This window comes from Nanorana parkeri, unplaced genomic scaffold (genome assembly GCF_000935625.1).
Source record: "Nanorana parkeri isolate BGI_ZX_2015 unplaced genomic scaffold, ASM93562v1 scaffold1023, whole genome shotgun sequence".
NCBI lineage: Eukaryota > Metazoa > Chordata > Amphibia > Anura > Dicroglossidae > Nanorana > Nanorana parkeri.
This window is the reverse complement of record NW_017307291.1, coordinates 328,451-354,026: the sequence shown is the minus strand read 5'-3', so window position 1 is coordinate 354,026 and position 25,576 is coordinate 328,451. Positions and strand designations below refer to the sequence as shown.

Below are 25,576 nucleotides of genomic sequence, written 5' to 3'. Positions count from 1 at the left end.
ACTGGTGGTTTTGGATGTGTAGTTGGCTACTGGAGCAAAAAAGGAATTCCTTAAAGGAGAACTATGAGGTGATGGGTACAGCTGGCTCTGCCTCTAGATAGGCAGAGCCAGCTGTCAGTCACGCAGGTGGGCGGATCCCGGCACAATTGTCAGGATCAGGTTCAGCTGCGGCGTCTCAGTATACCGTGAGCTTCAGCTCGCGGTATACTGAGCCTAGGGTGACGGGAGGACGCTAGTTTGTGTCCTCCCGTTACCCTTAGGAGAACTATGGGGAAAAGCCTTAACCCCATAGTTCTCCTTTAACAGCCTCCAAACGGTTTCAAATTGTGGGAGTGTATTTTCAGTCTCAGAGCTGAACAATTCCGTTTTATGAATGAAAGCTTTTTCTGTCTACTTCTACTCTAGAGCAAATGGTGGACTTCTTCCAACAGGTTTACTACATCTGCCACAAAGACATGGTTTACTGCATTTGCAAGTTCATTAGATAATTAGCCCTCCAATCGATGATCTTGGGTCCAAACCGATGTGAACTTCTACCTTAATACAATGTTAAGTTAATATTTGAGTGCAGGTCCCCTTTAAGGAGCTTGAACAAGCAATTATATGTTTTAAAGTCTCTGGAGAATAGAAGGACTAAGAACATTCCTGTGCACAGAGTATAGCTATTTGGTGACATACGTGGTGCGCCCATGATTTGGTCTTAAAGTGGCATTAAACTCAGGAGTTATTAAAAATGCATACAAGTACATTAACTAAAATGTATCTTATTTGTGTTTTAACAGCTTTTAAAGCGTCGCCTATGGCCAATTTTGGGTATTATCGTTTTTTGAGGTTTCGCGCGCGCACGCAATTTTAAGGCTTGACATGTTTAGTGTCTTTTTACCCGACGTGACCCCATCTTTTATATTTTACCAAAAAATTGGGTAATAATAAATGTTTTATCATTTAATATAGGGGAAACTGTTTTTTTTTTTAAATTTCTGTATTTTTTCCTTAATATAGTAAAAAAATAGATACGACCAAAAGAAAGCTCTATCTGTCCCCAAAAAAGGGTATAAAATTCATTTCAGTACAGCGCTGCATGACGGAATAAATGTCAGTCAAAGTACTGCAGCGCTGAATACTGAAAAATGGCCTGGATGGGAAGGGGGTTTAACACCGCGGATGTCAACTGGTTAAGGAGCATACTGAGCTCCTGGAATTTGTGCAACCCTGTTTAAATGTATGATTTTTCTTTTATAAATATATATTAAGGATGCACTGATACAATTTTTTCAAGTACAAGTACTGATACTTGTCCAAGTACTTACAGACACAAGTACTGGTACATTTTTGTTTGTCATGTTTTTCTAAAACAATACAGACTGATGATTTCAGGACAGTGGTGGAGCGCCAGAGCCAGGTCCCAGCTGTAACCTTAGTAGTTTGAGAAAATGCCAAGTATCAGCACTGGTATCTGAACATCCCTACTAATTTGTATTGAGATTGTAGTCCATCACGGGAATGAGCTCGGAGGGCCGACTACTCTGCAACACACACAAGGACCATGGGCAACAAAAGTAGCCACCCTCCAGAAGGAAGGACAGTGTCGGCACCAATTCAGAGATGATTTGAGGATCTGCAGCTGAGTAATACACAAATAAGATACATTTTTGTTAATAGTTAAGGTACTTTAATGGATTTTTAAGATTTCCTGAGTTTAGTGTCACTTTAAATAACAATTGATAGGTAACAGCTAATTACTGACAGATTTCTAAGATTACTGGACAAATGTGAATCCAAATGTCTGATATCAATGAGCCCTGTGTTTATTTCAGTTGGTAAATTATTTCTGTAGTTTACACCACCAGGTGGCAGCAGAGTTCTAGTTTTCGTGGTTATTCTAAAAGAAGAGCTATCATTATTACAAATGACCAATTACATAAACCATAAGGCCATTTGTTAGCAATACAAAATTACATTGCTGTTTGGAGTAAATAGTACCTCTTTTTCCTTTAAAAAAATGTTTTGCTACTAATCTCCCTCACAGCACCTAAAGCCCAGCCAAAGTATTACATGGTTTGTATTTATCAGGAACTGTGTGGGTGTTTTATGACAGAGAATGGAGGTGGTTTATTGTTCTAAATCAGACAAATCCTTTCCAATAGATTTGCATTGAATTAATCAGATTGGCCAGAAATAAACATTATTCAATGCTGCGAAACTGGAAGCAGAGCATGCATGCGTAATGAGTAAATGTTCCTGCCGCATTAACACATATAATTACGTACTATACAATAAAAAGGAGTGTTTTAAAAGAGAAATGTGCAGTGAAATGATTTCCTATGCCTGAGCTCTTTTACATATATAATGAAAACACTTCCAAGTGGAAATACGTTTTTATTTCAACCTGGTGTGTGGCATTTGATGCAAATTGTTTGGTGAGCATGTGCACTGCAGTTTAGTTAACCCATTTAAATGGCTCTTTCGAAACCTAAACTCCACCAGCAGTGGCCAGAGAGCATCTCTGGCAACCTGCATGAGTTGGACAAAGGCTAGTTCTGGTTCTGAAATTCCCACTACGAAAGCAGACCAGTAGCATGGTCTTGCATAACAAACTAAGGCAGAAGTTAGCTAGAAAACACTACAAGGTGTCACAGCATGCATAGACTGTAACATCAGAGCACTCTCACTGTTTGAGTGCATATACAAAACACAGACTTTCTGGAAGTCAGCATAGCATAGCCCTAGGCTGCTCCCATAGCAGACACAAACACATGACAAAGCTTAGCCCTGGTTATTGGTTGCTCAGAAATACACTGTTACAGAGAATGTGTCTATTTTCCCCACACCCAGAAGTTCAGGTGTTTCCAGGAGCTCCATTGGTGATGAGGAGTTGGAAGTGTTTCAGTCTTACTGTAGTGTGTGGCCAATCTGTGGGTATGCTTTAATAAGAAAATGTTTCAAGCAATTGGTCAGCAAAGTTTATAGTTTGTTTTTTTAAGGTGGCTGAAAGCTGAAGAGCACTTGACTTCCCTCCTTCAATAGTAATACCAAAGAGGAAAAAAGAAGTCGATATTAATACCAGGGCGGAAAAGGAAGTAAGTTGCATGCAGGAAAAAAAGTTCCCACGACAGTCTCCGTTTGAGGGAGATATAAAAGGAGATTAACAAGAAACCTCAGTACATTTGCCTTTCCTTGATAAAGTCTGTGGACGAAGCGCGTCGGAAGGGTGGGCACGCACTGAGGTTGCCACACAGGAAGCAGGAAGGAACCTGTTCCCACTTCGTCTGAGGATCAGCTGTTTTTTTATTTATTTCATATGAATGGCAAACGTTTCTGGAATCTTGTGTAAGTGGTTTTAAATGTTTTTAATAAAATTACCTATGTTTGCAAACTACACTATGTGCTTGTTATCTTCCCTTGGGAGCGGATATCTTTCGTAAACGGCATTAAAAGGAGAACTATGAGGCGAGTGCTTTTCACTCATCCTCATAGTTCTAGCCGACCTGTGACAATGAAACTGTCGCAGGTCGGCTCAGTAGATCGGGAAGTGAGCGAACACATACCAGCGTTCGCTCACTTCTCGATCTTGTCACGGCAGAGAGCTGCAACAGGGGAGTGACTGGATTCCCCCTCCCCGATCCTCCAGCACTGACTGGTGGAACGGACCGGGGGGGTACAGCTGGCTCTGCCTCTAGATAGGCAGAGCCAGCTGTCACTCAAGCAGCTGGGCGGATCCAGACATAATTGTCGGGATCTGTTTCAGCTGCGGCGTCTCAGTATACCACGAGCTATAGCTCGCGGCATACTGCGGCGTCTCGGTATACCGTGAGCCGTGGCTCGTGGTATACTGAGCTTAGGATGATGGGAGGACGCTAGTTTGTGTCCTCCCGTTACCCTTAGGAGAACTATGGGGAAAAGCCTTAACCCCACCATAGTTCTCCTTTAACCGGAAGCACTCTTCGAGAAGGATTAGGGATTGGAGGAAGAAGTTTTACCGTGATTACCAGCTGTGACCGTTATGCCGCTATGATTATGGAAATCTGGTGAGTGCGGGGGGTGTGCTTAACAATCATCAGGAGTTTATAAGGAGGACTTGTCACGTCACATATTTATGCACATTGAATTCATTGACATCGATCGGCAAATGGTGGACTTTTGTTTTCATCTATTTAATTGGAGATAGATAGATAGATAGATAGATAGATAGATAGATAGATAGATAGATAGATAGATAGGACTATTGATGTTATATTATGTGATTTAGCATTCACAATATATATTTCTGTATATTATGGTTATTGATTGATGTGATATTTTATGGTTATTTATTGGCGCATTGCAATGTTTTAATTGAATTAGTCGGCACAGCCTATAGTTTTCAGGTGGCTGAAAGCTGAGCTGCACTTGACGTCTCTGCTTCAATAGTAATACCAAAGAGAAAAAAAGAAGTCAATATTAATACCAGAGAGGAAAAGGAAGTCAGCCACATGCAGGAAAAAAGTTCCCACAATCGATTGCCCCATCCTAATATCTCACAATCACCTCATCTAGCATATTTATATTTTAAATGAAATCTTATTTGGGTCAGCATTTTCGGTTTTGGCAACCTCACTATAGTGAAGGGAGACTGGAGAAGGATTTACATTTTATAACCAGCAAGAAGAAAAGGATATCAGACAACTCACTCTGTCATCAATGATTCTGGTCAGCCATCGTTTTGTCAGTTTGTGTCTCTGCACAGCCTGTACACAGAAAAGATGAAATGCATATGAGGATTTTGGTATTTTTAAAAAAACTTTTATATTACCCCTTTTCCGGACCTTTTCTCAAAGACCTTGGTATAGCACATTGTACCTCACTACATTCTAGGAGAATGCACAGGATAAAGCAAAACTTTTGCGGCATTATCACTCTCATTCATGCCCTCGTGTTTTGTTTTTTTCTAGCTGCCACGAGGTAGAACGCCAGCCCAAAACGTTTCTCCCTTTAACTTTGGATGGAGTGGAAAATTTTGGTTTGGCCCGTCAAGTCTCACTGCAGAAGTTTTGGTTTCAGATATGTATCAGGAAGTGAGCACAAACCTACGAAACGTCTCAAAGTGAAGGGAAATGCCTCCTTTCAAAGTTAGTCAGTGTGTAAGGTCCTAAAACGTGCTTATATCCTGTAGTCTATACTCCCCGACCCATGGTAGTAACACACATTGCACATCAAGACCAACACCACCCTTGGTATTAAACACTTCTTACATTATAGCTTTTACAAAGTCCTAGCCCTATTTCCTAGAAGCAAGGGTTTCAATACACTGTACTGATTAATGACCAAAAAGCCTGAAAGGGCTGTTCATACATTTTAGACCAGGCTTTCTCAACCAGGGTTCTGTGGAACTCTTAGGGTTCCTCCAGAGGTTGCTAGGGGTTCCTAGAGCAGTAGTAGTTGTATAATGAGCTGTAGATATTATACTTTTTAGCAGCTGTTCCCCGAGACCTGAAAAACCATTTCAAGAGTTCTTATGGTGGTAAAAAAGGTTGAGATAGCTATCGTATATATGTACTATACACTGGTGGTTCTGGATGTGCAGTTGGCCACTGGAGCAAAAAGGAATTATGTGGACGGCTCTGCCCAAACTCGCGAGGAATAATCCTCTTACTATAGGAATATGTGATGGAATGTGACATGCTGTTATAAAGAAGACTCTACAATGCTAAGAAAAAATAGTAACAAATTGGGGAGCCACATGCTCCTTTAACTAGCATATCAAGTCAAATTAAAACCAGAGGCTAGCATCCTTATACATACACACACACCTTTTTAAAGTGGTAGTAAATCACTTTGTGCAGACAGAATCTGGAGCAGTTGCCCATGGAAACACATCAGCATCACTCTACAGTTTGCTCAGGTGAGATTTGAAAATGAGACAGAGATGCTGATTGGCTGTAGTGCAAATCTGCTCCAGCTTCTCTCTGCTGCAGTTTTGATAAATTCCCCTCACTGTTTTTGCCTTAATGTCCAAGTATGCATATTGGAGCAAAATGGAAGCATACTGCCACATTAGGGCACACGGGTGTGCCCTTCTCCACATCAGATTGATCTTCAGTCCTCAGCTCTGTACCCCGCCATCTGCACCACAGACACTTGGAGGTTTTTGGAAGTCCTCAAGGCCAATTGGGTGGCCATTGATACTCCCCAGCACCTGACCCATTCACATTCACATTTTAGAGGGGCTATGTGTGGGCTGAGTATTTACACTCTATGGTGCACGTGTAAAACAGTGTAAACAAAAAAAAAAAAATGTTTTAAAATTGCTGGAGGGAAGAGGAAGATTTGCACGTCTCTTCTGCCAAAAATCCCTACCTCCCAGCGATTTTCTATTTTGCTGATTTTACATTCGCTTTCAATCAACCAATAAGACATCTAATACAGCGGTCAAGTGATGATCAAAAAAAACAAAAACCCGACAGATTGTAAAACTTTCCAGGTCTGCCAAAAACTAGAAAAAAATAGGATTTTTGTACTCACCTGACTTCCCCCGCACCAAGACGGGGGAGTGAAGCCACCACCGCAGGGAGGCCCTCGCCTCCCGAGAGATCCGAATCTCCCTGTCCAAGGACAGGGGGGACTTGTCCCACTGTACCAGGATGTTCCTCTGCAGGGTCCTGGTATGGTGTTGTGCAAAAGGCACCGCCTCGAAAGAGGCCACCATGAGACCCAGGACCCGCATGCAAAACCGAACGGGTGACCACTGGCGAGCCCTCAGTAGCCGGACCTTGTACCGGTGGGCCGGAGCCCCCGGTCAGAAGCCCCCCCCAGGACGAATCCCATAGGCGTCGGGGAGGACCACCCCTCGCAGCCGACCCACCGTAGCAGAGTCTGCATGCGCTCGTCGGTCACCCAGGGGAGACTACAAGGATCTACAATCATCCAGCCTGTCACCCAGGGGACACTTGCTAGAAGAAAAATCAACTCAAACGGAAGAAAGGAAAAAAATTCTTCAGAGAAAATTTTTTAGCTCCTTACTCCTGACGCTAGGCAAAAAACTGGAGACTTGTCAGCAAGTGAGGGGTTGGGCCACCAGCAGGGGCCGCCCCTAGGCTGTCTTGTCTTTTTGTTATGTGCCTAGCGTCCTACTCCTGCAGGTGGCGATATACCCTACCATTCAGGATCTACGATCTGTTGCCCTGTGTCCTTCAATAAACGGGAGAGAAAAAACATTTGGCCAGAGGACTACTTTACTTTCATAGGAACCTGTCAAGAAAGAATTATGGGGCTGCCATAGTTGAATGTTTTTGTAAGGTGCATGTTCTAGAGCTATCGTCCTGATCTATCCTTGGAGAGTCACTGACTTGGAACAAGTCACTGACTTGGAACAAGCACATGCATTATAGTTGTCAGGACACCTGATGTCCACATGCTTATTCTAGTTTGGCAACTTACTAAGTAGTGAAGGGAGAATATGGATGACAGCGGCCCGTTTATCGGATCTTAGAAGCGATCTGGCGGAATCGCTTCTACTGTAAGGCCGATGGCTCTACAATTATGAACAGAGTCCCGGCGGCTTTAGTTTGTTTAACCCCTTCAGAATTCATGACAGTATTATCCCGTCATGGGTCGTGAAGGGGATAGAGCAATAATTCCCACTTAAAAAAATGAAACAGAACTGAATTTTCAGTTCATTTAAACATGCTAAAACACAAACATGAGACACCTTAGCTAATTCCTGAGCCACAGGGTGATGTGGAGGATTCTCTTGGTATATGTCCTGAATAGTTTCCCTCCAGAATTGCATCCGCATCAGACCCAGGTTCTTCTGAGACACTGATTCCTTCACCTTCCAAAAAAAAAAGCACAATTAAAATGAAAATCACTTCTCCATAGGCCATGCTTAATAATCCAATGAACAGAGGTCTGGTACTTGATACAGTCTGATCTGGTAAATCAAATTAAAGTGGACCTATCACATCAAAATACAGTTTACTATTTAATAGTGCATATGCATACTCCCTTCGTTGTGTTGTAGGTTAATAACAAATATTAATTCATTCTCTCTCTCTATATATCTAGTCAGACACACTCCTGACCATATGGCATATGCAACGTATGAATTGTGGGCCACTGACATCAGACCCTCTTTCTGCTGGCTGTTACATGACACAAGAGTGGCGCTTAGACATCTAGAAGAGCCGATACAACTGCCGGACCACATACAACTCATTTTCTATTTGAATATACATCTAACAATGTGATCCGAGTCATGGCATAGGTGGAAAGATATTTACTCTGTAAACATTGTGATGTTTTGATTTCAAAGGCTCTTTATACTTGCTGGTGGGCAGCTCAAGACAAAAGCCTGTGATATCTTCTGAATGTGTACAGTTCTTTTCTGTGCAACCTGTGTTTACAAGTACTACGTTTAGCACTTCACCCAATTAGACCAACATGCTCGCCAGTGACTTACAAAGGAACATGGGCACAGCAAGCAAGCAGCATGGGGAAACAGATGATGCAAGCAAGCCATGAGTAGCCTGCATCTGCTACTAGAAGATGAAGCGAGCATATGATGATGAAAACATGGATGGACGTAATGATACTGAGAGGGTTTTCACAATAGGGGCAATGCAGAGGACCTGCACCAAGCTGCTGGAGGTTTTTATCATGCATTATCTCGATGTGATGAGGACAAGATATCATAAAGAACATAAAGGTCATTTGCTGTAGAATACCTGCCTGTGACAGCTCTACATTAAAGGCCCGCAGAGCAAACACAGAAAGGCGGGATTCTTGAGGTAGAAGCAATGTACACAAAAACCCTTCATAGTCGCGTTTCCTGCAAAAAAAAATAAATGCAAAATAAGCTTAACTTATCACAACCTTTGTGAGGGGTAAATGTGTCAATGGTCCAGGTCTGCAATACATATACACATCTCTCACTAATGCTGCAGAGGAGCCTCACACAAACCTGGTGTCTATACTTAGTGGGTATATTGCATTAACATCCATCTAATTACTAACATTTTCAAATGAATTACCAGGGACCCCTCACCCCTGCAGTGCTGAGCCCAAGTAAGCTACTCAGTTTAGTGTGCCAAGACTTCAAAAACGGTAACCCCACTTAAAATATAGAAAAAAAAAACTCTTTAAAAAATGAATATAGCATATAGAATTGTTGCACAAGCCATTTTCTAATTGAATTGAGTTAAAAATTATCTCGCCATTTAAAAATGTTGCTGCTGTAATTCTGGCTAAAAAAAAAAATCAATGCAATATGGCGACCTGGAGGCCCTCTGTACACGGTTGGTGTACGTAATGCCCCCAGAAATGTCACTTCCTGCTTCTGTGATTGGCTGACTGATTTTTCCCAGAAGTCTGCACTAAGATATAGAGGTGCAATGAAAACTTTAAAACTGAAAAAAAAAAATGTCGGGCCAAAACCGAAAAAAAAAAGATTTGACTTTTGAAAAAAAAATTAAAAAATTTTGTTTTCATTCATTTTTTATAAACTTTTATTTTTTTTACATTTTATTTTTATTAAATATTTTTTACTTTACTTTTAGGGGCTTCGGGGAAATATTAGGGGTCTAAACAGGCCCCTGATATTTCCCTTTTAAAATAGAAAAAAAAAAGAGATTGAGAACACAGAGAACTCAATCTCTTTTTCTGCAGCCCCTGTTATCAATGAACAGGAATCCTCTATACTGAGAGTTCCTGTTCATTCATAACATGAGGACAGAGTATGTTTACTATATCCTCAATCATGAATGAACAGGAGGTGATGTAAAGCACTTCCCATTCATTCATAAGGATATAGTAGACATACTCTGTCTGCAATTATTTACAAACACTCAGGAAGCAGAGCGAGGTACAAACACTCAGTGATCGCGAACAGCTGTCACAGGAGGCTGAGCGAGCGGTTTGGGGAGGAGAATGAGATCTGACAGCTGACTTCTCCACCGCACCGCCGGCCTCCTGTGACAGCGCTGGCTGTATCCACCCAAACACCGCTCTCCATTGATCTGTCACAGAAGGCTGAGTGGTGTGGGTGGAGAGACACCGGCCGCTCACAGCGCTCGGCCGCCTGTGACAGTTTCTCTCCTCCCCGCTGGGACACAGAGCAGCACCCAGCGGGGAGGAGAGAAATCACAGATGCGCCGCTATATCGGTAGAAAAATTGCACTTTCGGCACTTTGCCAAAAAGTGCCATTTTCGGCCGATATGTTTCGATGGGCCGATATGTCGGTGCATCCCTACTAAGATACAAGTACTTGCAATAGAGTTACAATTCTCCACTGCTAACATGAATAGGTTAAACCATGATCCATAGTACATAACATGTAGTTGTACTATGGATCATTTAAAGTCACCTGTCCCTTTAAGAAAAAGTATCGGTAATTGGTATCGGCAAGTACATGAGGGGATGTACTTGTACTTGGGCCTGAAAAAGTGGCATCGGGACATCCCTAATTTTTGGCATCCCTTGCAATAGGAATTTCATCTTTGGTGAGATACTCCCTCAGGGTTAATTACTTCTAAAGGGATGCCGACACTGCACCTTCCCCTATAAACACAGGAAGTTCACCAGATGATTATAATGAACCCAGACCCTCTCATTCAGGAATCACTGACAGTTTTGTGTGGGCTTGAGTAAACTTGGTTTGCAAACACACCCAAAAAAGTTATGACCACCTAGTGAGGAAAGTTGCTGTCAGCATCGCTTTAGAAGTAGTTAAAGAGGAACTTTATCCTTATCTATAAAATGACAACAAATACACCTATAGAAATGCTTAGAAATGACAATCTACAGATACTTATATATAATTGCAGGCTTTATATTCTTTGCATACCTCATTCCCCCCCCATTCTCCTAACAGTGACCATTTTAACTAAAGGCAGGTTACTATCTCTCCTTTTACTTCCTGGAACTCTGGCACATGTGACCATGCACATCATCTCAGGGGAGGAAAATGCCTTTCCCTGAGCTCTCATAAGATTACAGACGAGATTTCCCAGCAATGCTCTGCTGATGTAACCTTCCCAGAATGCAATGCTTGAGCATCGGCTACATCACTAATGCACAAGAGAACCAGGAAGTGAAAACCTGTAATTGTAAGTAAAAGAAAATATGTTTATTTACCTAATAAATGTAAGATGTTTTCATATCCGCATGCAGAGCTGAATGAGATTTTTAGTGAAAGGGGGTAAAGGTCCATTTTAACGCTTAGGATCTCACCAATCACTACAGCAGGGGATGCCTTAACTTTTTCTTGTTTCTTAGTGCAGACCTCTGGGAAAATCTGTGAGCCAATCACATAAGCAGTAAATTACATTTCTGGGGGTGTCCTGTACACCAGTGATGTTCAGAATGCATCCTAATGCCGTATTGCATCGCAGATTTTGAACAGTTTCAGAAAATGACAGCAGCTGCTGATTGAATTGGTAAGGTCATTTTTAATAACAAGTTACAAAATGGCTTGTGTAAGAATATTATAAGTAGGGATGCACCGAGACCGATACTAGTATAGGTGCCGATGCCGAGTATTTGGGCGAGTACTCGGCATCGGCACCGATACTCGCCCCAAATACTCCGATGCCTGGTCCGATACTTCCGGTATCAGGAAGCCGGGCAGCGAGTCATTACACGCTGCCCGGCTTCCTGATTGGCCGGGAAGCCGGCTCCATGCTCCCTCATCACCTCATGACGAGGGAGAATAGAGTCGGCTACCTGGCCAATCAGGAAGCTAAGCACCGCGTCATTACTCGGCGCACGGCTTCTTGATTGGCCCGAAAGCTGACTCCATGCTTTCTCGTCACCTAGTGACGAGAAGCATGGGGACGGCTTTCCTGCTAATCAGGAAGCCGGGTGGCGAGTCTTTACACACCATCCAGCTTCCCGGCTACTCAGGAAGCCGGGTGGTGAGTCTTTACACACTGTCCGGCTTCCCGGCTAATCAGGAAGCCCAGTGGCGAGTTATTACACGCCGCATGGCTTCCTTAATGGGCCTTCCGGTATCAGTATTGGGGAGTACCATAAAAAAAATATCGGTACTCAATACCAAAATCAGTGCATCCCTAATTATAAGCTATATGTTTCTTTTTAACTAAAGTGGAGTTCTCCTTTAAGTCACACCCCCAAAGTCTTATACTGTCTATGCTCCTGTGAGATTCAGGCTGCCGCAAAAACTCTTTGGTCAGCCCCTTGTTTCTTTTGCGATCGCTATGGAGACTCCGTCTATTATTGGAATGTACAATATACGGAACTTCCATTAGGAATAGCTAGGATCTTTCTATGCATGTGTAGGAGAATTTACAGCAGCAGATCTGGCAGCTGCGTGAATGGTTGATCATAGGACTTTGGAGGGGATGGATAGACCAAGGGCCCATTCATGTCAGTTCTGGAGTGTTGCATTAAGTCAAATGGGCTGCCAGTGCAACAGGATCTGAGATGCACCATGTTTTCCGACACAGCAGTGTTACCATGCATAGGAGCACACCAATGCATGTGTGTCAGCAGTGCACTAATGCATGTAATGTGTGTTATTGCAACACAGCACAGAAGTGTATGCCAGCCCTAATACAAAGTATCCTGTACATAGTACAATGGTCAACAGAGCAAAATCAAGGACAAGTGAGGAGGAAGGAGGGTTGCCTCCAGTAAGGAGACTCAGCACAGCACTGTATGACTCCCCCATCCCACCTTCAAGTACCTGACCAGCTCCGCACAGTAGGTGGTGGCCTTGCTGCTCGTCCCTCGGCTGTTCCCTCTGTACAGAAGTGACCGGAGGCGCAGCACTGCCCGCGCTGCCATGACAAAGTCACCCCGGCGGCCAGGGGGTGGGGCTCTAGCTCAGCTTTCATTGGGAGAAAAGTTCACACAGCTCGTCATAACGTCATCGCCCGGCGCCTGTGTTGTTGTCACGTGACCCGAAGTGACGCATTACACGGTCGCCAGTCTGTGATCATTTATTCTTTTTCTTTTTCTTCCATTGGTGTGCGGAGCCGGTGAGTGTTCGTTTTTAGCGGGGTCTGAGGGAGGGGACAGGCAGGGAGTGGGAGGAGCAGGTTTCCACCGGGACTGTGTTGCGTTAATTCGTCAGCTCCGAACATTAAAATTTCCTGTGCACAGGGCTTTCACACAGAGCTGGCCCTGTAAGGGGGACAGGACGACATGTATCTAAACACAACAACAACGAAAATGTCAGAGTGCAGCTTACTAGTCCTTATATGTACTGGCTGCTTTATTTTCTTCCCTTTGTATCTGGTGATCCTGCCAGCAACACACTTCCTGTGTTAGGGTGACAACGCTCACTACCTGTACAGTATTATTATTATTATTATTATTATTATACAGGGTTTATATAGCACCAACAGCTTATGCACACCTTCACAACATAAGGAGGACATTACAGTACAATTCAAAATCAGATGGTGAACGCTTAGAATCTTGCATTTTAGCACACGTTTTTATTTAGGGTGTGTAGTGCATTTTTGCGTGCATTGGACGTGTGTTTTAGCTGGCATATTGGGAGACATTGCAGTCAATGAACAAACGCGCACAGAAATATGCAAATATACCTATGTCATGCATTTTCAGGCATTTCCATTGACGTCTATGGGGACAAATGGTCTGTAATCTGCCAAAAAGAAGCTGGTGACAAAATGCTTAGTTGTGAGCAGTGGCTATCCAAATTAATGGAGTGTCTTATGTTGAGAGTTTTTTCGCGCTTATCTTTGAAAAAAACTAGGGGTGCAATTAAATTTTGGCCACCGAAACATATTGGCTAAAAATGGTACTTTGGCCAAAATGCCGGAAGTACAGTGTTTTTGGCCAGAAATGCAGTACATTCCTAGTTTCCCTCCTCCAAGCCGGTCGCCGCTCTTTGTTCCCTCTGACACAGAGCAGCATCCAGCGGGGAGTACAAACACTGTCAGGAGGTCAAGTGAGGAGGGGAGCAATGTGAACGGCGCTATCACCGAAGGCCGAGTTCTCCTACTGCACTGACCGGCTCAGCCTCCTGTGATCGCCATAGGAGTCAAAATGGAGAGCGGTTACAAGCAGTTTGCAATTGGGACTGATTGCTGAGTGCATGTAAATAATTGAGGACATAGTATGTTTACTGTGTCCCCATTTATGAATGAATAGGAAGTGCTCTAAATCACTTCCTGTTCATTCATGATTATCGACATAGTAACTGATCCTGTCCATTCATAAACTGTGGCGATAGTAAGTGTAAATGCACTGCAAGGGTAATTGCTCGGTAAGTCTTGGGGTAGAGGAGTAAAGTGTCAGAAATACATTATCCTTTCCTTCCCTGGCAGCCAGCACTCACCTCTTCTCTTCAACGGTCTGGGCATTCTTACGCACTATGCAGGATGATTGGTCCCGCGTTGTATGTAATGATGTCAAACTGTGACTGCTGCCCACAGCGACCTTAGAGAAGAGGCTTTGGGAGATCGGTCACACAGATGGAGGAGAATAAGGTAGGTATTACAGATTGTTCCTCTACCCCTTGATTAAACAAGCATTTGTTTTGTAATTCCCAGAGTTCAGCTTTAAGCATTGTGATTGGGTGAAATGCGTAAGGGTGTGGATCCAGGCAGAGATATCCTTTGATCATCTTGTGGAATAAATTGATTGAATTTGTTAACTGCAGTGGCTGCCCTTTTTGAACTACTTGCCTCCATTGAATGGCATCTTTGCTAGAAGTGCTGTTAGAATCCTCACTAGCCCACCCTCCCAGGTATTTCAGAATCCTGCATATCTCTTGTTCCACCTGTCCAACATGACATCACTAGTCCGTCCCTGCAGCTCTGTATTTTTATTTTTTTGTCCCATTGAAGATACGTTTCCTCGCTTCCAGGTTGGTGACTGTTATCATTGTGCAGAAGGTGAGAATAATCTATTAAATGAGGTTACCAAAAAAATAAAACCTCCTGTCTAAATTGGCCCTCGTATGCATGTGAGATAGTGACCTTAGATTGTAAGCTCCTTGAGGGCAGAGGCTGATGTGATTGTTCTGTCTGTAAAGTGCTGCATAAATTGTCGGCGCTATATAAAATACCTGTAATAAATAATCCAATAATAAATAATGTATAATCAAATAAATACATATGTGCATGAAGCTATTGGCCAGGAGTTCCACTTTTAATGGACCTGTAGAATGGATTTCATACACTTAACTGATGGTGGCCAGTACGCCTGAAATTGATGTATGCAGCTTGAAACAAATGACTAGAATAGTAGGATGTATGTATGCTTCAAACCTTAGGTTCTAAATGCACTGTTGGCTAATGGAACATGAATTAATGATTTGCTTGACTCCTCCCACTGTCTTCGGACATGGAATAAGGAATTAACCCTTTTTATGTTTTGTATGTGTGATGACCTTCTGTTTCATGAAGGCTCCGCTGTGCTTAACATGAGTTTGGTAGTTATCTTTTTGGTTCCTTTTGGCCTGCTTTACCACAAGCTGGTTATACTCCGACATTTCTTGTATTTTCAGTGTACATTACCCCTTTGCCTCAAATTTCTCTCATCTGTTTGCAGACTGAAAAAATGAAAAAGAAAAACTCAGTAAGTGAAAAGATCCAGGCAAAGAAGATGAGCGCGGAAGCTGTGGACAGAGAGGCCGCAACTTCCAGCCGACCATGCACTCCACCTCAGACTTCATGGTTTGAATTCTTATTGGATGATTCATTGCTGGAGGTTCACCTACAGAAGTCTGCTCCAGGTACTAGTTTGTAGTATACACAAGTTTGGTGCATGTGGTTTTCTGAAAGAATACCTGTAATATTGAATCCACCAGCATGTTCTTCTGAGAGAACCCAGATAAGGAACTTGCTGGAAAAATACCATAGAATCACATTCGCTTTCTTTTGCAGCAGAGTTCTATGCAAAGCCCCCAACTGATTACCAGTGGGGGATGCCAATGCTATCATGGCTGCAGAATCATATTATCAAGAATTGACTGTGAAGCAAAGTCCTAAGGACCCATTCACCCCTCTCCATGTGTGTTAGGGAGCATTAAAATCAGCAATAATACGCATTAGAGTAACACACAGTAGCTCACAGTATATGTGCACGGACATTCTTTTTATAGGTAAAAAAATGCACCTGCACTATAGCACATCACAATGCACAGGTGTGAATGTACTCAATAAAGCTGATTTTTAATTAGTTCAAGTGCTCTTTGATGCGTGTCATCTGTAGTTTTATTCTGTTTAAACTACACTTTAACCCCTTCGTGACTGACGACGTACAGTGTACGTCGCCAGCATGGGGGCTGTTTAAACAGACTCCCGGCGACTTTTGCCGCCGGGACTCTGTTTAAACTTGTAGAGCCAACTGTCGGCTTTACAACAGAAGCGATCCTGGCGACTTACCTGTCGCCAGATCGCTTCTGTGTCCCGAAGAAGGGGCCGCCCCCCGCCGGACACCCCCGCAGTGCATCACTTCCGGTCCCTGGGCTGTCAGTTCTGGGCTCCTGGAGCCCAGCTATAAGCTATTGAAGTGCGATCTGCACTTCAATAGCTTATTTCCAGTGTAAAGGTGACACTGGGGGTCTTTTGGACCCCCAGCATCACCTTAAAGAGTACCTGTCACGACCATCTGCTATCACATGGGGGGGCTTGTAAGCCCCTCTATGTGATAGCAGTCAAAGTAAAGTTAAAAAAAAAGAAGCTTTTTCAATTAAAATTAAATAAAATCAATCTAATAATAATAAAAAAAATATTTTTAAAGTCCCCCGCCCCCGCGAGCACGCGCGTCGCCACGTAAACACGCGTCGGGTGCGCCTACGTATGAAAACGACGAACGCGCTACACATGTTGGGTATTGCCGCGCACGCCGGAGTGAGAGCAATAATTCTAGGGCCAGTATTTTGGGGTATCTCTAAATTGATGACCTGTGGGGGCTTTTAAAGCGTCTTCTATTGACTTTTTGGGGTACTGCAGTTTTTCGCCGTTTCACGGACGCACGCAATTTGTAACCTATGCATGTTGGGTATCGTTTTACCCGTTGTAACCTCATCTTTTATATGTCATTTAAAAAATTGGTATTTTGTTGTGTTTTGGGGCATTAAATTAAATTTTTCACTAAATGTTGGGGTTTAATAAGGAGTTGCGCTAATAATAATAAAATAATAAAAATTTGCAACTACCACCATTTTATTCTATAGGGTCTTGGCATTCAGAAAATATATAATGTTGGGGGGTTTTAAGTCATTTTCAGGCCTAAAATGTGGAATATAACATGGGTGCAAAAAATGAAAAAAGGGCCTCAGTCATGAAGGGGTTAAAAGAGAACCATGGCCCAAACTTTTTTTGACTTGGTTCTCTTCCAGGTCACAGACAGACATTTACTAATGTCCGCCTGTGACACAAAACTCAACATATTGCCCACTATATGCTGACAGCGCAGAGCCATGCTGCAGCCAGGAAAGATCCCGACAATATTGTCAGGATCCAGCCTGCTGCCTAATTGACAGCAGGCTCTGCCCTCCCCTGTCTGTACCTCCAATTAGTACTGGAGGAACACAGAGAGGGGAGGGAGAGTCCCTGGGGGGAGCCGTGGCTGACCGTCAACACTCTCTGCAGGGAGAAGATGGGGAACTGAGCGATCAGCTGTTTGCGATCTCTCAGTTCTTTATCAATAGAGCCGACGTGTGACAGCTTCAGTGTCGCACGCTGACTCTAATTATGGGGATGTTAATGCACACAAAGAGTTTTGTTTGGGCCCTAAGGTGCCAATATCTTTTTTGAAATATGATCAATATTTTTACCTGTAAACATTTTGTTTTGTTTTTTTTGCATTTAAAAGAAATGTATCTTTTTCAAATCCTGACACCTTTGACCTGTTTATTTAATCATTTCAAACATTTCTCTCCTTAGATCCGCATCCTGTTCAGCTGATTGTCCAGTTTCTAGAGCAGGCCTCCAAACCCACTGTAAATGAGCAGAATCAAGTCCAGCCCCCTACTGACAACAAGAGAAATCGTACCCTGAAACTGTTGGCTTTAAAAGTGGCAGCTTACTTAAAGTGGGACCTTAATGTGCTTGAGAAGAGGTATGCATGTTGTTACAAGGCATTCTGCAGATATGTTGTCTCTGTGCTGGTTTCCTATTCAGTATACAAATCCATCTCTCAGTCTTGATCTTTTCCAAACCACTCAGTCAAGCTCATTCATTTCTGCCTCAGAGAATTCTAGAGTTTGACACATCTGGTTAAGCATTTAATTCATAAATGTATTCAATGATGTCTTATACCCAATATCATCCATTGTGTTATATACATGATTGTTGGGCTTCTTTAGTTTGTGTACATTGCGGTCCATAGATGTCTGAAAATTATTCTGTTTGGGGGGAAAAGAGAGCTTGGAAATGCAACGTTTCACTGATTATTATTCTGCTGAGTATGCCAGTGTCTGGTCTCAGTCAAACCTCTTTCTAAAGAACTCCGGGCAGTCTGTATAGCGGCACTTTTATATTCACAGCCTCTGCTGTCCTCCCGCTGACTGACACTGCTGTGCTAGGAGGAGGCTGAGGAGCCTCTACGCTAGCGCAGCAGAAGTGGATACTGCGACCCCCCTCAACAGTGAGTTGCGACCCACAGGTTGAAAACAGCTGCCCTACTTCCTGCTTTGACTGACAAATATCATTACTGCCCATTTGTATTTTGTTTTTGTTTGCTTTTTTAAAGATATCCCTTGTCCATATATTTTATTTGTATTCATGTTAGTCTTTGGTAACCTCTGATTTTTCTATCTGGCTGTCTGTGTTTCAGTTTATCAGTGCCTGTGCTGAACATGCTGCTGAATGAGCTCCTTTGTGTGAGTAAAGTACCTCCAGGAACAAAGCATATAGACCTGGACCTCTCCAGCTTACCTCCAACCACTGCCATGGCCATCATGCTGTATAACAGATGGTAATGTAAATTAATAGCCATTTATTCAATCAATCATCTTATTCCGTCAATGTGCACTTCGATTGTCTTTACCTAGTCTGCTTGTACTAACCTTCTAATAGCAGCTTTGTGATTGGTTGCAATTGGTTACTGAGAGGATTTATCATTTAGTAGGCTTCGCGATTTAACAGCCTTTGAACGTGGGATGGCGCGAGTATCAGCAAAACAGCAGAATTCGTTAAATGTTCAAAAGGGGCTCATTGTTAGGGCTTGAAAAAGAGGTTTCCTCAAAACGCGTTGTCCCCGGTGTTTTCCGAGTCCTTCCTCCATCCCTGCAGAGCAGACTACCGACCATAGCTTTCTGCACTATCTCACACACGGCCAGACGCCACATGTGCCGCTCTCACCGGAACCCTAAGTGACAAGACTGCTCTCTGGTTCAAACACCGTCCTGACAGCTGCAGAGACAGGTGTTTGTTCAGTCATAGCACCAGTGAGTCATACTCAGTATTCTGCTCACAAACTGCCCCCACTCCGGTCCATATGAGAGTGACACGGACACGGTCACAGCACCCAGCACTGCCTTAGTACCGCCTCGCCCTCCCCTCCGGCTAACAGCTCTTCAATCTCCAACTGCGGCCGACAATTCTCACAACTCCTTCAGCCTTCGACCCTGGACCACTCGATCTTCTTGCGAGGCCGTCCCCACATCTAAACGTCAGTGTAAACTCCCCTTTTTTACGCAATTTCCTAGTACACCTTGACAATATCAATGTCTAATCATCCACCCTACTAGTTTTGCGCCCTGTTCTGAGTTTTTTTTTTTTTCCGGCAAGCACAGGTCCTCCCACTGTTTTTCAGGGCAGCACACTACGTAGTTCCAATCCCTTTTCGAGAGCGCTGTTTGTCCACTCATTCTCATTGTTAAAGTATTTAAAGACTGGACTGTCAGCCGAAAATCTGGGTCTGAACGTGCGAATTGTGGCCGGCAGCGACTAGTCAATGTTAGGGCAGAACGGAGAGTGGCAAGCCTGGTACAAGACAACAGAAGGGCAACAGTGCCGTGTCAGATTCCTCGCATCACCCTTCAACATCTCGTGGAGTCACGAGGCGGCCCAACGAAGTCATCTTGTGGAGTTATCTCGTGGCCCGACGAAGTACTGATGGGGTGGGCATAATAATCTGGCCACTCAGTGTGTGTGTGTGTGTGTGTGTGTGTGTATATATATATATATATTTAAGAATAGAGGAATTAATGCACAGTGCATATAATTATTTAAACCCAGTCTTGGTCGAAGTGTGGGAAGGCACCACTGGTGGCTCTCTTCTTCAGTATAGTGATATATGTTAATGCTGCACTGCAGGTAAATTTCTATATACACAACTAAAATAAATATATTACATATAATCGCAGTATTCAGTTTTACCTGCCAAAGTATTTGTAATACACCCTTGTGATCCAGGCACCACTGCTAACCATCAAAGCCAGGTCCTGCACTGCCAGAGACCTCCCTACAAACCACAGTTCAATCTCAGCTCCACCTTTTTGAACAAAAATTGCCCGGCATCTGTGAAAAGTAAAATAACCACTTTCACTATTCTCCAACTCTGTCCTCTGTTGACTCACCAATCCATAATACTACTTTGGTAGTCTTCCGCAAAAGGTAGTGTTGGGCATTAACCAATAAACTTAGCATAAAATCTGGCCCAGCCTATGGCTGGACAGTAAAAATGCAGCATGTCCACCACGCACCCCCATGTCAGCATGTTACCTTTTTAGCACCTTTTAGAATCTGACTGGCTCCTAGTGCTGACCCTCGCTCTTCCATTCTCTACAGCTTGTACTGTACATGCAATAGAGGCTGAAGCTTATGCAGAGTCTTTGCCTTTGGTCCGGCCTTGCTTATTGCAAGTTTTACAATAAGCAAGGTTATACCTAGCACAGAAAAAGTGCACGTAGGTAGGGAGTTCCTAATTATGGGATATATTTATATAACAATGAATGAATTAAATTGACACTAAACTCAAGAGTTAAACTTTAAAAATACATTGTAGTACCTGATTATTAACAAAAATGTATCTTATTTGTGTATCACTCAGCTCTAGATCCTCAAATCATCTCTATATTGGTGCTTACACTGTCCTTACACTGTCCTTCCTTCTGGAGGGTGGCTACTTTTGATCCTCATGGTCCCTGTGTGTGTTGTAAGGTAGCCACCGGTCCAAGCTCACTCCTGTGATAGACTACAATCTCACGTTAGTTTAATAATTTGTATTGAGAATGTAGTTCTCATGTAGAATGTAGAACAAAAGTAGCCACCCTCCAGAAGGATCCTTAGCACCAATTCAGAGATGATTTCAGGATCTACAGCCGAGTGATACACAAGATACATTTATGTTAATAGTGAAGGTACCTGAATGCAGGTAAGGTTTAACTCCTGAGTTTAGTGTCACTTTAAGGGAAGGTTGACCTGGAGGGAGCCCCATCCTCTTTTAGGGTACAGCAACGCACCGGAAGCCCACCATTGCTCTAGGTGCCTGAAGCCTCTCCGTGTGTATCTGCACCAAATTAATGAAAACAAAAAAATGACAATTTTTTTAACTTAATCTAAAATATCTCTTGTAGATGTGTTTATTGAGACACCACTCTATACAGTGTGTAATAAGCAACAAAAATAAAATGAAAAAGCTAAAGACTGTAACCCAAATAGACAAATCTTATTGTGGTACTTACTTTTTCGTAAGTGCAAATCTACTAAACTTGCAGCAGGCATTCAAATGTCGGTTGGAAAGAATTTGTGCTGCGCTTCTGTTTATGCCTTGGGATTAATATGGATTTAAAATATAATCCCTTGTTTTGCAATATTGAATATCTGTTTTATCCTTGATGTTGATAAAGCGTGCAGAGCTTTAGTTAATGAGGAAAACCAGTCTGTGTCTCCTTAATCCATGAATGATTTAATTTTCCCCATTGACATCAATCACATCACATTCCTCCACTGTGGAAGGCCCATCAAATTTCTGCTAGTTCTGCCCCAGTGCCGCAGCTTATTATTAAAGGGGGGTGACAGTGTCGAACTAATCCAGCTACATTTTCAGAATAAATAGTCAGTCCAACTGCAAAAAAAGGTTATGGCTTTGTTATAACGTTATCTTAAGGGTAGAGAGACAAAAAGGTCTGTAGGGGATTTCATTACTGGACTCTGAGCTTTGCTCATTAAGTGGTAAAAGTAATTTACATCTGTATGTGTTACTGGTGCATAAGTCTGTCTGAGCTTTGATTTAGCATAGGCTCTGATATGGTAGGGACTTCAATAGGTGAAAATAATTTTGGATACCATAAAGCTTTAACTATTAAGGTTGTGTAAACTGCAGTGGCAAATGTATGACCCAATGGAAACCAGCCAAATGTTATTTTTACCTTTTCTGGATCTTGACATCAAGTTACTTTTGGGTGACTGCACTGTGCTCATAATCTTTGCACTAGTAACTCTGGTCAATTTAAAAGCACCGATGTGATAGTGTCTATAGTGATGGAAATCAGGCAGTTTAAGATTCCTGCAGAGCTGCCCCTGTAATGAGGCAGCCTGAGGCTATTGCCTCAGGCAGCATCTCATGGAGGGGGCCTAAGGCAGAGTGGCACAGCCGCTCCGCTGCACAATGTTTGCAGTGTGCCTGCTGCCCTATTTCCAGCCAGAGTGTCCACGTTGATAAGAGCCGGATGGGGAGATGTGTAAGGGCCATACACAGCTTTCTGCCCAGGTCTTAGTAACCTTAGTAACCTGCTGTTGCCAGTATCCCCCTGAGCTCCTAGCAACCAGTGATGCCAGGAGCTCAGAGGGACGCCAACCACAGCATCCTCCTAGCAACCAGTAACATCACTAGTTGCCAGGAGCTCAACAGGATGCCACAACAGCCCAGCAAAGTATTTCTTTACATTTTTGCCCAAGCACTTACAGTCATCAAGTTTCCAAGCAGCTCCAATTATCTCAGCTCGGCTTCCCTGAACTCCCCGTCCAATACAAGATCTCAAGGGACAGCACAATCTACAGCAACAGTTCATCTACTAGCTTAGAGAAGGAAGGAGGAGAGGGGAGTGTCTTGCCTTGCTGTGTTTGTGAGGAGACACACCGCTTAGTAGGACACACAAGGGTGTCTCCATAGGGCCCTGCAAAGGAAAGAAGCCACCCTAAAACTGGATATCAGTGCTCAGGGGACCAGTTGATTCTGCAGGAGGCTAAAACATTTAAACATGAGGAAACCGTACCCGTTGTAAGTGGTTTAATCAGCATAAATCGCTTAAAACATTTTACTTTACTATTGCTTTAATAAACATTTTGTTTAAGTAATCTCTCAATAATCCCCACCCCCCAAGGAGAGCCCACCTGGTGAAATAATTTCCTTTCTCCCCGTTTTAGTGGTGATCATGGCTTTGCAGTTCTACATGATGCCGCACAGCCTTTGCAACTGGCTCTTCTTCCTACTTCACAACACAGCCCGTTAATTCCCATTGGTGAGCTGTATTCCTCTGGATGGCTGGAAGCAGCCATCAGTACAGTTCACCCATAGAAATTAATGGGGCTGTGATGCACGTGTGTTGCAAATTGCAAGTTAAAAATAGTGCACACTTGCAAAACTGTGGGGGACATGTATCAATTCTGTTGTAGAGCAATGCAATGGTGAATAGGAGCAATGAGACAGATTTTCCAGAAGGTTACAGCTTGTATCCCTTGTTCAGTATATCCAGTGGAACATTGTGAAAGCAGCCAATGAAAATATGTATTTTCTTTCTTTTGTTATGTGTTCTCTTACAGGGCAATCAGGACTATTGTGCAGAGCAGTTTCCCTGTGAAGCCAATTAAGCAGGGTCCGCTACAACCAAATGTGTAAGTCATCAAGGTTATGACAAAGTCATGCAGCTTAGTTATGTGACCGTGTGTAAACTTTACCTGTCATATAGGGAATCCTGGAAATATGTGTATGAACTTCTTAGGACAGTTGAAAATGCCCTCATGCTTCTTTTTGTTGCAACACAATTTTGTATCAGTTTAGGGTGAGTTTGAGAATAGTTTAAACCCCTGTCAGACATATACATGTATCATTTAGTCATCATTTAGATATGTGTTAGTTGTGACGCTGGCTACTTTATAGCAATGAAAACATATTATATATGTATGAAAAGTTCCCTTTCGGTGTTTAGTGTCAAGCCTTGGCTGCACAGGTTCAGTGACAAAGCTGTATGTCCCACTTTGTATAAGCCATATGAATCTGTTGTTTTCTGCAAACTACTCCATTTTGGAATGTTGTTGTGTTCACAAGACTGTACACCTGAATAATCTTCATTTGTTCTATTTTCTTTTTAACAGAATGAATCAAATACAACAAGAAAAAGAGCTCACTGAAAATATTCTGAAAGTGGTAGGTTTTCATGGCATGCTATGGAAACGATAGATAACAATCAGTCTGTATTGTCAGTCAACCATCACTGGTTGTGTCTGGAGTTGCAGTATACTCAGGTGTCTACAGGTGACACCCACTCATTGTAAAAACACTTGTAAGCAGTTCTTCTATGTATAGGGGGTGGTATCTGTTATTGCAATAAATGATCCTTTTTGGAGCATTAGCATAGCATTTACTGGGATACATAAAAAGAGTAAATACAGCTTTGAATGGGGACTTTTTACACACCAGCCATGACTGCTTACTTCATAGATTACAAAATAACTCCAGCAAAAACTTTAACCCTTGCAGAGGGGATAGCCCTGCACTGGAAGGGTTAACTGCTCGCTTTCCTCTAGGGAAATACATCCTCTAATAAAAGTTATACTCAACTAATCCCCCAAGCCAGCTTGTTGTTAGACCAGTCCTTCCAGAGCCCCTCCCTCTTCTCTGCAGTAGTCTAAGGTCCCGGAGTCATCACATTCTATACATAGTGTACAGGATTATTATTATTATTAGGGCTGCAGCTAACGATTATTTTCATAATCGATTAGTTGGCCAATTATTAAGTTCGATTAATCGGTTAACCGGATAACAACTGGTTTGAGATATAACCGGGGGCAGAGTTGTGGATGGCTTTATAACTGATTGTTAATATTTTTGATGTTAACAATGTGAGGATGCACCTCCATCAGCTTCCCTGGTTCTCCTTCTCAATCAGTAGCCAGGGTCTCCTCCAAGCTTGAGACCTAGCCAAGCATTTCCTGCACTCAGGTTTTTCCACCCCCAGGCCTAGCCTGGGGACAGGCTGGATAACACCTAGCCCTGACTGGACTCTGGGCTATCCCAGAACTGGACTGAGCACTTGGCAATTCCCTGGAGTATATATGCCCTTACTCATCATGCACCACTGACTGGTGTACTGCACACACTCAGTGTCCCCCATTGGTTGCCCCACACTGCAGCAGAGTCACACCTCACTCAGGCAAGAACAATCAATGCCAGAACACCTGCAATTAACCAGGAAACTGCCACTATATTTCAGCCATGCTAACTACAGCTCTGGCAATCACTAAATTTCTAGTAGCCAGTCCTCAAAAGGTGATGGAGGCTACAAAAGCATCGGTTCACCATATAGTATATCAGATTTAAATGTATGCTTATGGACTGAGTTAAATCTTGGGTTCTTATATCTTTTCTAGAATTCCCTATGCTCCTCGCCTCCATCTAGTGGCGGGAATGCCATGCAAACGACATTCATCC

At 43.0% G+C, this 25,576-nt stretch overlaps 2 protein-coding genes across 2 annotated transcripts in view; one reads left to right on the top strand and one right to left on the bottom strand.

Annotated features, from left to right (window-relative positions):
• The window catches only part of NDUFAF6 (NADH:ubiquinone oxidoreductase complex assembly factor 6), a 46,362-nt gene extending 33,490 nt beyond the window's left edge, over positions 1-12,872 (bottom strand). The window contains exons 1-4 of the mRNA XM_018567229.1: positions 12,681-12,872; positions 8,707-8,806; positions 7,688-7,810; positions 4,671-4,727 (exon numbers count right to left, since the gene is read on the bottom strand). Of these exons, the coding sequence (XP_018422731.1) occupies positions 4,671-4,727; positions 7,688-7,810; positions 8,707-8,806; positions 12,681-12,781 (381 nt within the window). The 5' untranslated portion in view covers positions 12,782-12,872. The remainder of the gene's footprint in view (positions 1-4,670; positions 4,728-7,687; positions 7,811-8,706; positions 8,807-12,680) is intronic.
• A 2,650-nt stretch (positions 12,873-15,522) lies between these two features.
• Positions 15,523-25,576, top strand: part of INTS8 (integrator complex subunit 8) — a 41,324-nt gene continuing 31,270 nt past the window's right edge. The window contains exons 1-5 of the mRNA XM_018567226.1: positions 15,523-15,704; positions 17,863-18,037; positions 18,755-18,895; positions 23,689-23,760; positions 24,241-24,292. Of these exons, the coding sequence (XP_018422728.1) occupies positions 15,530-15,704; positions 17,863-18,037; positions 18,755-18,895; positions 23,689-23,760; positions 24,241-24,292 (615 nt within the window). The 5' untranslated portion in view covers positions 15,523-15,529. The remainder of the gene's footprint in view (positions 15,705-17,862; positions 18,038-18,754; positions 18,896-23,688; positions 23,761-24,240; positions 24,293-25,576) is intronic.